Consider the following 15,194-nt stretch of genomic DNA (forward strand, 5'->3'; position numbering starts at 1 on the left):
CAGTGAGTGTAGAAGGGTAAATTTTACTTAAATAGAATTAATCCTAAGCATAGTTCTGGTAAAACAGAAAACGACATTGCAAATCACTCAGTGTTAAATATATTTCAAATCAAGCCTTGAAATAACACCAAAATCCTGGCAGTAAGAAATGTCAAACAATGAGAAGAGCAAATGAAAAGTAGCAGGGGTAGGCTGTTGCTCTTTTCAGCATGTATTGGGGAAACTGTTTGTTTGTCTTGAATTTTCTTTCTGGCAGCTTTAATTCTGAGCTGCAAAGAAGCCATTACTGGATTAGGTATCAAGTGTTAAATGATAGAGGAGACTGTGTAGGTGAAATGGTTGCTTGGTTGTGGTAGCAATTTGAATTTTCATCACAAAAAGTTGTTTTACTCAAAAAGCCCAGAGGCTGACTGAGAATGTAGGTTGCTTGTGAGAGATCCACAGTAAGGAGGTCGTGTATGTGAAGATGTCTCATTTTAAATAAGAGAATGGAGAAATCAATGCAAGTTGCATTCAGAGAACATGTAGTCTGCAGCAAAAAAAAAAATCCTTTTTGCTGTATATATATATATATATATATACAGCATGTTGTATATATATTATACATATAATATGTATATATATATATATATATATACAGCATGTTGTATATATATTATACATATAATATGTATATATATATATATATATATACATATATATATATAAAGGACCAGGATATATAAAGGACCAGGATATATAAAGGACCAGGAAAAATGATCTGGAAGAAGCTTCTGTAACAAGTGAGCTTGGAGTGAAGATATCAGTAGATACAGGAGACCTGTGAAGCCTCTTGTAGGAAAGGAGCTTAATTCACACTTTTTGGAGGGCCAGCAAATGGATGACATCCCATAGCTGGAAGCTGATGCACAGTGCATTGCCTTCCCTTTCCCTGTTGGAGCATTCCCATCACATAGCAGCATGGAAAGTTCTTTCTGGACTCCCAGTGCATTTTGATTCCTATTATGAGTCATTTTCTGTCTCCTTTGACTGTGAGTAGAGTTTTCCAAATCTACGCATCAGAATTAGGTCCTTAAGACTAGCTGGTGTGTGTCTGCATCCCACCAGACCTTTTCCTCCATCTACCTGACACTGAAAAGAAGAAAATGGAGAATTTTAGTGACCAGCTTCCCCCTTTGTTTAAAGGTTACCATTTCTGCATAATCCTATGTGATCTGTGGAGATTCTGTCTTTCTGATTATGTCTTCTGTGGTTTTTACTGACTTGGTGACACTTCCAGGCTTCTAAATCTTTGAACTCATCATCTTGTTGGAAGTGATTTTTGTTGTGCTTTGTTATAAGAATGGGTGGTATATTTTTTTTTCTTTTTATTATGTATAGTGTACTGCTGAGCCAGGCAGCCATAAAAATTCCTTCTTGGGACCTAGAGATATCCATGTTTACACAAGACACATGCAAGGTGCCTTGTGGGAAAAGCCCAGCTTCCATTCCCTGCACATCCTTGTGTTTCAAATGTTTGGGAGAGCATATAACCCCCTGTGGAGTCTTTATATAGTCTGCTGGCCAGAACTACTATGGAAAAGAGAGACGAAGTAAAATGTGGAGGAGTGGAGATGTGGGAGTTTAAAAGTTCAGGGTTTAATAAGTAAATGGGAAAGCAGTAACCCACGTGCAGCTCATAGCAGACATGCTCTGGTTATTAGTGAATTAAATGACTGAGAATAGGAAACAACAGGAATAGATTGTCTCAAATTGTGCATGTATGGAAAGATCCTGTCCTTTCAACAAAGTCACATAATCAAGGATGAAAAAGTGTTTAGAATAGGAAGGATTCAAGTACCCTCATGACAAAATGTGTGAACTTCTGTCTTGAAAGGGTCACTCTGGAGTTCTTTTGACCTCCAGGCCCTGTCTAACTACAGGCTGCTGTGAAACCCCTGGTGATGTCCATTTAGCAACAAAAAAGACAAACCAAAGGGAAGAAGGGCAGGTGAGTGTGTACATAACCCTAAACAGTGTAGAGATGTCCTGTGCCTTACACTAATATGCACAGTGGCATTTATCCAGGGGATGTGGATTGATTTGTCCTGGTCCAGCTCATCTCTGGGAACACAGAGTGTTGATCAATCTGATGGGTGAGAGCAGGGGTTTTAAACCAGGTAGACTTGACAGCAACTTCTGTGTGTTCTGTGTGTTGCTCAGAATGAAAAATACAGTTGTCAGATAGCCAGGCAGTGTGACCAGCTTCAACTAGGGTTACTATTTACATCTAAATAGTAAAGTGGATTTGGTACAGCCATTTTTGTGCAGTGTGGCAGCAGTCTTGCATCTGTGGCATCCTAGAACATGTTCTGGAAAGTGAGGCACAGGTTGGAGAGAGGTGAAGGTGGCAGTGGAAGGGAGGGTTTCAAACTGATCTTTGAAATGAAAGGGAAATGGAGATGAGTAGAGAAGTGGAAAGGAGGATGGGGCCAATGGCTCTATTTGCATCATCTCCTTTGAATGTTTTTACTCATAAGGTGGCACAGACACCCCTGTTCTCCTGTTTAGAAGATCAAGAAGTGTAAGTCTATATCCTACCTATCAGAAATACTGCAAAAAACCTATTCCAAACACAGTCTCCTCAAAGAAAAACATCAAATTTCATTACGTAGAGCTTATATTCTCCAGGTGCCCATTAGGAAGGTTTTAGGATTTCCTTTTAATTAAAATAATGTTTGTTGAGCTTAATATTTTCCTAAAACATCTATTTTAATGTCTTTTCCCCTTGTTACTAAAAGCCAAGCTGTGAGGAAGGATAACTGACCACAGAACAGGCCAGATGTGCTGAGAACAATATTTTTCAGATTGCCTGGCAACAGGCAAAAGGTGATTCCAAGCTGAGGAGACTTTGTAACAATGAACGTAATGACAAGACCTGTGTTTTGTCAGGCTTTTGTGTCCTGATTGATACAAAAGAGGGCAGTGGTCATTTTCAGTGTGCTTTTAGCTTTGTTTGGGAGCATAATTTAGAAGTCTGAGATCCCAATAGGAAGCCAAGAATTTTGCATTCCAAATCTAGTGTAGTGAAAGACTTCTTGTGATAGTAGGCAGTTGTTTTATTTCTCTGACAATCAGTTCAGTCTTGCCTAAAATGGTTATATTCTTACACATCTAGAGCCTAACTCAGAACATCAGCTCAGGCTGTGAAGTCACTGGAACCTGGGCACATGGCATGTGTTTTGCTGAACCTTGGCCCTGCTTGCTGACTTCAAAAAGTGTTGTGAAGGTCTCTGCTGAAAATCTAAACTACATAACATTGCAAACCATTTGAGCAGTGAAAGACGTAATGTGTTGTTCCTTTGTTCTTTGTGTGTTGGACTCCAAGTTTTTATTTAAAATACTATGAAAAAGTCAAACGTGGGAGCCATATCTAAGCACGTGCTGGAAGGTGAAAAGGTTACAGATCTCTAATATTTTCAAATTGTTTTAAGCTAGGCTGATATAAAGTTTACCAGGCCTCTTTATTTTGTAATAACTCTACTCATTCACTCTTTTCAAATGCTTTGTGTAGTCTGCAGAAAAGCAATTCCACAGAACAGAAATAAAATGCAATCCAAATAACTTGTTTTAAAAATAAATTGAACGTGAAATAACAAATATAGATGTAGCCAACACTTAAGGTCCAGAATCTACTAGAAAGACACACGTGGGTTATATTTATCTTTAACAAGTTTTTAAGATTGATATTCCAGAATTTCTTTCACTAGCTGGGGTGTTTTAGTTTACACAAGTTTTCTTATTCCTTCTGTCTTCACTTTTACATCAATGTGAAAGAAGTAAGCATTTCTGGTGTGGGATTTTATAGGATAGTTCAAAAAAACTTAGAGGAAAAAGATCCTCTTTTTTATTCTAATTTTTTTGTATCTGCTGGTTTTAACACTGATGTTTTACAGCTTCATCTCACCTGTCTCTATTTCCAAATAGGCAGAGGGTCTGTCACTTCTGTTCTGATACACAAGGGCAGGACAATTTGGGTCTTCACCTGACTCTCACTCTATTGCTCTGTAATAAAGAACTTTTTAGCTCTCACTGTGTTTTTTCTGAGGTAGTGTACAGGTGTTCTAAAGCAGGGAGGCCAATTCTCTACCAGCTCTATGAGACAGGCTTTCAAATGTGAAGAGATTGTAACTGATAATGAGATTTAGGGCGAACCTGGAATGTGGTGTGAGTTGTTTTGTTCATCTTTGATATCTGAACTCTTAAATGCAGCAGTGAAAATTTGGTGCTGTTATTGTTACCCACTGCAGTCCTCAGGTAGGGAAAACCACAGCAACAAAAGTCTGTGTGACATTAATAGTGACAGTCCACAGAGTTGTTTCCTCAGCATCATGTTCAGATCATTCCTTTCTTATCAGTGCATCCCAGAAGGCTCAGATAATTCATGCAATAGGGAGGGAATTCTGCACCTTAATGCACTGCTCTGGGACTCTTCAGATCTAAGGTTTCTGATTTACTTCTACCCCAGGAAGGAAACCTAGTGATGCACAGCAGTGATAGCAAACAGAGGTGAAATCAAACACAGAATTACCAGGAATACAGAAACTAAAGCTATAGCTTGAATAAAACCATAGTATTTACAAAGCTTTGTGAGAGCATATGTTTACCTGCATAAATAGTCATGGTTGGGCAGTCTGAAACCACATCACATTTCTGTGATTTCAAAAAGGATGATATTTAATAATAACATGTTATAGGAAGTGTTGCACTGCCTTAGAAATTACTGCCAAGATGTCTTGAAGTGCAGAACTTTCCTCTTTCAAGTGGTGAGAAGCCCAAATGTCCAGAGGTTTGTTGTGTAGCAGATGGTGCAAATGACTGCAAAGAGAAAAGATCTGAACATCTCTTTTGGATCTCTGGGCCAAGATCTTGAAGTACATGGTTAGGATATCTTCTTATGAACTTGAAGATCCCAATGAAATTAAATTTGAGTAATGCCTGCTTAAGGCTTTAATTTCATGTAATTACATGGCTAATTACACCAGCCTACTCCCAAAGAGTCTTCCCTCCTCTTAAGCTCTGCACACAATAGGAAAAAAAAATTGACCCAAACTCTATTAGACCCAAAATTTCTGCTAGTAGTGGGTCACTGAAACGAGAGGAGAAACCCTGTTTTTTCACAAGGCATAGGAAATGTGTCTCTAGGATCACACAGTTGGGCTTGCCTTCCAGAATAACCAGAGTGCCTATGTTCTGGCTTGTGTGCTACACTTCTGCCCCTCAGGCTTGGTGTAGGACTAAGACAAGCCCTTCCATTCACAACAGAGCCTAATAGGCATAAAAAACATTGAGAAAGGGTTGAAAATTTTGAAAATGCTGTGATTTCATGAACTATCTTGGAGATTGTATTTTCAAGCATTCGGTCCATTCCTTTGAGCCTACAAGCTCATTCATTCATTTGAGTCCTGTGTCTCTCTCCTGATGATTTTAAGTCAGTGCCTGTACAGGAGTTGTGGCACTTGCTTCAGCCACACAGTAATGGAGATTATTCAGCAGTAATTACATGGAATGGGATGCCAAATGTGAGTACAGACCCTTCCCTACCATACATGGCTTTGTTGTGTTGGCACCTTTTGAGTTAATAATTTTCTCTCAGTGGAGGGTTTTGATGACCTCTTCCAGCATGGATGATTTTCACTTGTTTGAGAAAATCTGGTACTGTTTGGTCTTCCCTCATCTCACGTGACTCATCCAGCTGCCAGGAACAGCCTTCCACTTCTCAGTGTTGTCGTGGTAAATTTTGGACATTGCATCCAAACAAAACCAAGAATGGCAATTTTATTTTTTTTTTTAAAGGGAGTGAAGCAGTAAGAAAAAAAGCAAATGACCTAGTTTGGTCTTCTCTGCACAGCCCACGATGCTCTGGGGATATCTAAGTACGTTAGGCAAATATTCCAGATCTATCTCTATTTTAAATGTGAGTCATTTCAGTTCTACATCATTTCAGTTATTTGCTCATTGGCCTTGATTAGGTAAACTCCAAAGCACTGCAACATGTGTTTATTGTTGAATAGTTACCCTTTTGGTAGCTTCTTGCTCTTACCTATCTGCACCTTTAATAGCTATTTTTATCAGTAAGAGAGAAGCCTTTCTGAATTGCAAACAAGATGTTTCCCAGGGAAGAGGGAGAGCTATTGCCTTTTAGTAGGGTTGTTTTAAATGCTGATCTCATTGCTACATGAACAGGTTTCCCTTCATGTGAAGAGGTGCTCTGTTTTCCTGTGGGAGAATTTATCCCTAGCAAGTAATGCGAGGCTGACTCTGCAGATCCTGACCAGTGCCAGGAATCCCTCCTGAGGTGTGTAGCCCCATCACGGTCAATGGGACCAATTATCACTTGACTTAATCTGGCATAAATAAATAAAAACCTCCCCAGTTCCCCCCAAAATGAAAGAAGCAAGATATCAAAAATTGAACCAACTTGATTACTCATCTGGAAGGAATTGCCTGATTGCAGCTTTTGCACACCTCTTCTGTTCCCTTCAAGAGCATTTAAATGCAAAGATATAAATCAAAACTGCAGGACAGAAAAAGAGCAAGACAAAAGTTACCTTGATGGATTCCACTTCCATGAGATCCTTCTGGAAACCATTCTGCTTTTATTAGATTTTCTCTTTGTAAATTAGGATTAGGTTTTTTTATATGGATTTATGGAATAGCTATGGTTCTACTGAAAGCAGAGTGAACCTTCTCATATAAGGCCAGGAGTTTGTGCTCTTTTCATCTGTTACTGGTAAGTTACAGTATGTAGGTTAAAGGCCCCTCGATACCAGTGAAAGAAGAGATCTAATTCCAGACATGGAAAATACTTAAATCTTGTGTATGCCAGCCAGTGATATTAATATTGTATAAAACAGCCAGTTGTCAAAAGGCCAGATTCTGTTCTCAGTTTCACTGGTGTAACCCAGACATTTTCCCCTTTTTTTTTGAGGCAACAAATTTGCTATAACGTGTCCTTGAGCAGCTGAACATGGACTCTGGCTTTCTGTGTTCAGAGACCATCTCTCAGTTCTTATTTTAGTTGCTGTGGGGAAAACAAAATTGAGCTGCTGGTGTTGTCCCTTTGCTGGTGTTGTCCCTTGTCTGCCATTGTTCCACCTCCCATGTGATGAGCACATTTCAGGGGGCTTTGATGCACTCAAAGCACTGTTGTGCAAGAAATTTTTAGCTCATGTTAACAAATCTGCAAGGTACCTTGTCAAGGCAAATGTATGATGGCTTGGCTGAAACACACCTAATTTCATGGATTTAGCAAAAGTGTTCTGTTCCTTTGCAGGGAGAAATGTATTTTCTGATCTGACAGCTCCAAGAGAAGATAATAATTTTTGACAGCCCAGGGATAATGTTCATGTTATTCTAGGAAATCTCCATCTTCACACAAATAGGTATCAGTGTGTGCTGCAGTTGGTATTGCTGAACTTTGGTGGAAGCTTCAAGTTTCTGTGTTTTGATAATATGATAAAATTGATAAAATACCTATTTAGAAAGCCCTAATGAATTTCAGACTTGTATCATTTGGGGAATGAAAGAAAGAAAGAGTTTTTATTATGAGTCCAGAATAAATCTTAAACATTTTAAAAGAATCCACAGTATTTTGAGTGGAAGATACATCTTGAATACATTCTGAGTAACATTGCTGGTGGAAAACGTGAGGAATAGTGAATTGGATTTTGTAACTATGACTGATTTATCAAATTCTCTTGGTGGTGTGGCCTTTAAAAGTGTATAGAGCTTATTTCTTCAGTGCTCAACAGTGCATTTAGATACCCTTTAAATGTGATTCATGTCCAAATTAACAATCACAAGTCTGCTTATACAGCTTTGCTAAGGTAGATGTTACTTCTGAAGTGAATTAAATTATGATGGGGCAAAGCCAAAATAGGAATGGAATAAAGCCTGATGGAACTGTGGAGTCTATAGGATATAAGGACTGTTTATGTCATAATTACAAGCAGGGCCAAGCTAATGGTCACAAACACCCACTATAAGCTGAAAGGCCTCCAAAATGATCTCATGAAAAGCCTTATTCCAAAACCACAGAAAACAGCAGAGTAAGTGCCCTGCACAGGCCAAAAGGTGCTGAATTTCTGTACAGCTTCTTGGTCTCTTCAGAATCATTCTGAACAACCACAGAGTATCAGTGAATTCAGTGAACTCTAAATATAAATCTGAAATAACTAGAATATATATGAAGGAATAATATAAAAAAACTAAAATAATTGTGGCACTTCCTAAAGCTTATCACATGCCTTGGTATTGTGATGGGGCTGGGTTGGAAAAACCCGCTGTAGTTTTTCCAACGTTGAAGATTCTGAGTTCTTAAAAACTAAAAATCAAATAAACAAATGGTCAAGAAATGCAACGCGTCAGCCAAACACTGAAAACTTTTCACTGGAAACAGGGAATTCTGTTCTGGAAATGTCACAATAATGCCTCATGAGACTTGTAATTTGGGTGTCACATGTACCCACTCTTTTCTATGGATCTGGATGCTTGCCTGGACTATGTCTTCATCTGCCGTGGTCTTCCCTATTACAATGGTGCCGTGGAGCATGCTGGGGAGGCTGTGGAGCCCAGCCAGTAGAGGAGAATGGACTTTTGTGCTGTGATCCCTTTCACAAATTCTCCAGTTACCAGAGACTTCTTTGCCTTCCACAGTCACCTGTTTCTTCTCATTTATACTCACCAAAGCCCTGAATGTGATTCTCATCACTTTCAAAGCATTCAGTGCCTGTAATTATAGAGGACTGCAGCAGCTCGGGCTCTCCCACTTGCCTTTTGCTTGCTAGAGGATTAGAATTATAGACTTGTAGAATCATTTAAGTTGGGAAAGACCTTAAGATCATAGAGTCCAATTTAAATCTAAGGCTTCAGCAGTGCTGGAGCAGTAGCTGACTAAAATGAACACAATTTCTGATTGGAACCTCATAAACTATGTAAAAAATCTTCAGTGTTTAGAAAACATTATCAGCCCAATCTTATTTAGTTTTGTATCATGAAAATATCATTAACTACTGTCACTACTGTGATAGCTGCTTAGTTACCTGTTTCTTCTCCTATGAAGAAAGAGAAGGCTCCACAGAGCCCTTATTGTGGCCTCTCAGTATGTAAAGAGAGCTTAAAAGAAAGATGGAGAAAGACCAATTCTGAAGCATTTAGTGATTGTACATCAATGTATCCCTGGATAACACCACAGGTTGGAGTGTTGAGATGGTAGAATTTGTGCTGTCCAGTATGGTCCAATACAGGTTTCAGCAGAAGGACCACATCTCAGAGCAATGTAAAATAAGTTATTCATGATAAGAATATTTGTAAGTCCTATGGCTAATTAGAGGGATGAATTTCTCTCACCTGCAGCTGTCTGAAAGTCAGGTACCCACTTTATGTTACTTATTTAAGTGCCTTCTGCAGTCAAGTGGGAGAGGAAAGCATGTCCTGAAGTTGTATGAGCCCATGTGTGAGATGGCTGAATGACACAGACATCTGGGTAAAACTCACAGACAGCAAAACTGTGGTGATATGAATTGTACCTTGTAACACCTCAGTAAAGGAGAAACCTTAATGCTTGTGAGAATCAGTGATTTGCATGAAACTGGGCATAGACTTCATCTTTTTGGTCACTTTGATGCAGAATTTGTTTTCTTCCTCAGTGTGCAACACCCAGTGCCTCTGTAGGGAATTCTAACTCTGTAGTGCCTGTCACCAGAAGCACTGGGTACAGGGGTGAAGGAGCTACTTGCTGGACTATGGAATTTGCAGAAATTTCTTGCCATTAGTATCTGACACCATTCTATTTTGTCTCCCTGAAAAAAAAAACCACCAACAAACCAAAACAGATCAGAGAGAGATCTAGCATTTTCAAAGCATGACTTCATATGCAATAGTGAGAATGGTGGTAAATGGCAATTGCAACTTCTTTAGCAAGCCTCTGAAAGCTGAATTCCTTACAATACTTTTATATGTGCTTACCTGTGAGTATTTGATTAGTTCACTAGAGGCAAAATGCCCAACTAATATGCTTTAAATTAAATGTAATTGTTAGTGTTTGACTGATGGTATCCAAGTTCTCAGTTCCTCCTTTGTACACTCTTTTTAGCTAGATCACAATTTGTGCTTATATATATATTTCTGAAGAATATTACTGTAGCTCTAGTCTGTTTTTCCAAGTCTGGTAAAATTTAATACTCACCAGAGAAGAATATTTTATTATTAGCATTAACATTTATAATAATAGCTTACTTGGAAAATACAGTTAAATGTATACATTGTAAAAAAATTAATTCATTTTTTCACACTGCTGACCTGACAGTAAAGTAGAAACATGCCCTTCTAAAGTCAAAATCAGAAATAATTGTCTGCAAACAAAAACTTGACTTACGTCACTGTTTTCAGAGAGTTCCTCTCCCTGAAAAGAAAGGGACTCTGAAACATCCCTTTCCAAAAGCCAACCCAGGCAAGACTCTACCATAAAAATACACAGAAGGAAGGCAAGTTATCGCGCTGAATTTTTTTCACTTAGATTATGAAGTGTAAAATACCAAAAAAACTTAAAAAGAGAAGCAAACAGACATAATTCACAGATCCAAATTCCTTTGCAATTGGTTTTTGCTTCCTTGTGAAAACCTTCATTTCCCCTGCCATGTCATTTACAAGAATTTTGCGAGGAGTTCCAAAATAAGTGGATAAAAGATGCAAATTAGCAGAGAGGTTTCTTTATCAAAGGCTTATGATATTTATTTTTTTTCTTCTTTGGACAGTGAACGGTGGCTACAATCATTGTAATTTGATCTCTGAGAAGAAGAACATGATGGACATGGAGATGACAAGTAGCTCTGTACCTGTCTGCAGACAAGGTCTGTTCATCCACACAGGAAACCCACTTATGCGAGACCACCCACTGTCCTGTGAGAGGCTGCTTCATGTTGGCCAGCTGAATTTGACACACTCAGATATAAGGTATCACTACAAGTTTTATTGGTTGATATTCCTTGGTCTTTTGGAATGCTTCTTTGTTGGAATTATTTCCCAGTGGCAGCTGCGGGTGCTACATTTGGAAGGCTATTTTTGGCTTTGACTTAATTCTGGAAGTCCTTGGGATGGTGATTTAACAGCACTGCTCATTTGCAGGTTCATGCTGCAGGGCTGTGTATGTGTGCACAGACAAGTGTCCAAGGCAGTGCCAGGAGGAGTCACTGGATAAGCAGCCAGTGCATTGCAGTTTAAACACAGCTTCTCTGTGGGGACTCTTTCCATGCTGAAAAGTCAACGAGAGTTTTGACAAGGGCTTAAGTAGGGTCACATTTGCCTCCTCTATACCTTCACCCCAATCCCATGTTGTTTCCCAGTTGCAGCCTGGAAGGCAGGGATGATACTTACTCCCAAACCAATGTCTCCCATATGGCATTTTGGCATATCACCATAAACCTACAGGAAGCCAGTGCCACTTTTATTTCTACAGCATTTCCTTTAATGAAGTATTTTCAGTATTCCCATACAGCCACATCCTTGGTATTTGCTTTTAGGGATGTAATGTGAAAATTTGGTCTCTGGTTGTGATCTGTACCCTGCAGTTGGATATGCTATGAACAAAATCTCTATCTGAACATTTGCTATAAATTAATTATATGAAAACACAGAACTCCGTTATTATTTTTTTGTTGTTGTTACAAATTTAACATTACCAGATTTTAAACAAGTACCCTAAACAGGCATCTATTGTGAATAGAAGCCTGCTACAAATTAAAATCTGTCCATTGATTTTAATTATGCTGGGTTTTGGCAGGGAATATAGTACGGAATAATCTTGACCTTTTGAAGAGCTGTAGAAAAGAAAAGCCTCAATAAAGTTGCAGCCTTTATCTTAGATACTTGGAATAATTGGCACTCTGTGCATGGAACTATCAAGCCCAAATGTCCATAGTCACAGCATAAGGAAATACAGCCTATAACTTAGTCTTGGAAATCTGACTGCTTCTGCCTTTATTATGCATTATCCCTTAACTGGTGGGGCAAGAACATCTGTGTTTTCAGGAAGAGGAGGGGCTGCAACATGGCAATCAATTGGAAAGAGCTTTTGGCTTGCTTGTTTGTTTGTTTGTTTATTTAAAAAAGGGCAAATAATATCCATGCCTCATTTAAAATATTCTACTACTGCTACAAATATTTGTAGATGTTGTTGGAGAGGGATGTAAGTCTTCTCCCTTCTAGTTTCTTTATGGCTCAATGAGGGACTGGCAGTTAATCTTTTTTTATTCTGTCAGTGAGCACAATTACGAAACAAAGATAATTAGGGCAGGAGCAAACAAAAGGAGGAAGAGAGTAGTCTGCTTAGATCTCTTTGAACCTTTTTGTAAAATGTATAATGAGGAAATGACAGATAGTTGCATACCTGGCATCACAGTACCCACCCTCAGAAATATGAACCCTTTCCAGCCCCCATTTGGAAGAGGATTCCCAGGACAACATAAAGGATTGTCTGGTGAATAACATGAGAAAGCAGCAGGTGATAGGCCTGGTTCCCTTTGCTTTCTAGCATGGTCTAAAGCCTTGAGACTCTTCTTCTTCTAAGCAACAGTTTGGAGAACGTCTTGAAGGACCATTCCATTCCTTCATGGGTTATTCATGTGTCTCACTGTGGTCATGCTCTCTTCTATGTGCCCCTGGGTAATACTACTTTTGTCTGCATGGGATTTACAAGGTAAACCCAATGCCCAGCCCTGCTCTATGAACCTCACAAGCACAGGGTCTTAGTTTTATCATAGTGCTACTCACAAGATACTTGGTACAAAGACAACATCTTGGCATGTGAAAGAAGGTGGACAGCACTTGGGATGATTTCTGTTCATGGTGTTTGTGCTGATAAAGATTCTTCACAAGCATGTAACAGAAAATATATGCTTTCCTATAAGACCTGAAAATGAGAATATAACTGAGGTGGGGATGAATGCCCATCAGGTTCCACTGAAGTCAAGGATGTTCCCTGTTTCCTCAGATTTCAGCCTTCACTAGAAAATAGATGAGAGGAATAGGGCTGGTATGGACAGATATTGGAGTACACAGGAGTCTGGGCAAAGTCTGTTAGGTTGTGCTGGTCAGCTCTAGTCACCAGTACAGGCTTAAATTAAGATGCAAATTCCAGTAATCTCTTTGGTTGATCTTTGTTTCTAGGATATGGAACATCCAAGGAAAACCCAAACAAACCAGAGAGCACCTCCCCTAGTAATCCAAAATCTCCCTCAGGATTTGGGGTTATGATTGACTTTGTCCTTTTTTTCCTCTGTGTAGTGAGACTTTTTATCCCCTTCAGCTTCTCCCTGAATCACTTTCTTGTGGCAACTGTATTCTAGGGATGACTGCCTTCATCCAAGAATCATGATCCCATCCCTCATCTTCCTGGCCCCTTTTGCCCATTCAGCTAATAGCTTTTAAGTTGTGCAACGTAATTGCTGCCACACACTATCTGTGAATACAATATGTGTGGGACTGGAAAAGTCCTAATACCTTCCTTACCACAACTGGAGTCAGCACACAGCTACTTCTGGCCTTTTGTCAAAAAACCCATTATCAGACACAGCAAACCCAGCCACCCCCTGCTCAGTGCTCAGTGTATAAAACTCAGGGAAGACATCAGAGCAGTCAGAAAGTGTTGCAAAGGGCCCCAGGATGTGCAGCAGAACAATCTCCTCCAGCTTCTTAAAACTGCCAGTTATCACTGATTGATTGCACCTTTAATGTGGCAATTGCAGGCATGTATGTTTGGTAAAGAATTTGGAGTTTGCAGATGCAGTCATTTTTTCCTCTAAGGGAGGCTGAGAACTGCAGCACTTCTGGCATGGTGCTACTGGCCTTGTGCTCTGGCTCCAATTACCACGTAAGGGAGTCTCTGGAAACACTGCCTTGGCCTCTGAGAGGCTGCTGCTCCTATGCAAAGGCCTCACTCACACTCAGCTTTCATGTGCTTAGGCAGCAATTCTGTTGCCTCAGGGTGTCCATCCCTGGTACATGGATGCTCCCTGTGAAGAGAGGTTTATGGGCTATATTCTCCTGAAGATCCCACTCCCTTCCACAGCTGGTTATCTGGAAGACTCTCAGAGCTGCTCACACTGATCCATGTGTCCACAGAGTGGGCTTTGCATTGTCCTGCTGTCCTTTATCCCTCTCCTTCTCTTTTTGGCCGTTTGTTTTGTGTGTGTTATATTTGGCTACTGTCCAAAGACTGCAAAATCCTTACAGCCTGCATGGACCAGGCCTGGAATCTGATCCCTGGCTGTAACAGCAAGATGCCATTGCAGGAGGAAATAGGCAATGGGAACAAGAGAAGCCACTCAGCAAGTTGGATGCCAGGCACCTTGTTTCTCTCCTGCATTAGTTTTGCTCTTATGCCCTGTTTTCCCCTACCCCCAGGACTGGGTGAAACCAGTGGGATGCTCCTGAAAACAGCATAATTTTAATGCCAGGACCAAAGTTTGCATGAATGCATCCTTGACATTAAGTGCCTCAACATTCAAACATCAGAAAACTGAAATAACACCAGACTCCCAACAGAATTACCTAACCCCAAGTATATGGTGCATTTAAATACACAGTGGTGCAGAGAAAACTGCAAGTCCCAGAAAGGATTGGTTTCTGATCTGCACAAGTAGCCTGTGCTATCACTGGGTAGGCAGAGCATGGATAGGACACAGCCATGGTGATGGGAAGCATGGCTTCAGTACCTGCATCTCATTTGCTTATGAAATAAGGTATTCCAGTTTGCCTTTTGGTTTAAAACTCCTTTTGTGTGTCTCATATTCTGCACTACAGCGTCACAGCAATACAGTCCTGACTCTAAGATCTTGTGCTGGAACTGCAGACTGTTCTTGCTGGGAGGTTAGGGAACCTCATCTTCCTCAGGACAGGGATATTTGTGTCCATCCTCTGCAGGTACTATCCACTGGCTCCAGCTTGAACTCCTAACATGGATTTCTGGCAGGATGGGAATTTTATATAAAGCTTCATAATATGACACCAATTATCACAGGCTGGAATGTAAGGCTTGGGTTAGCTTTATATGATGTAGAGAAAACTGTTGTGTTTTCTTTAGCCTGAGGCTTTGGGGACCACTAAAATATGGTAAAACTGAATTATTTAGAAGAGTTCATGTACAGCAGAAGCTA

At 39.8% G+C, this 15,194-nt stretch overlaps 1 protein-coding gene across 2 annotated transcripts in view; it reads left to right on the forward strand.

Annotated features, from left to right (window-relative positions):
• GLIS1 (GLIS family zinc finger 1) overlaps positions 1-15,194 on the forward strand; it is a 185,202-nt gene that overhangs the window by 71,510 nt on the left and 98,498 nt on the right. For both annotated transcript variants that reach the window (XM_071750088.1, XM_071750089.1), the window contains one exon: positions 10,797-10,995. In XM_071750088.1, the coding sequence (XP_071606189.1) occupies positions 10,797-10,995 (199 nt within the window). The remainder of the gene's footprint in view (positions 1-10,796; positions 10,996-15,194) is intronic.

This window comes from Heliangelus exortis, chromosome 8 (genome assembly GCF_036169615.1).
Source record: "Heliangelus exortis chromosome 8, bHelExo1.hap1, whole genome shotgun sequence".
Classification (NCBI taxonomy): Eukaryota; Metazoa; Chordata; class Aves; order Apodiformes; family Trochilidae; genus Heliangelus; species Heliangelus exortis.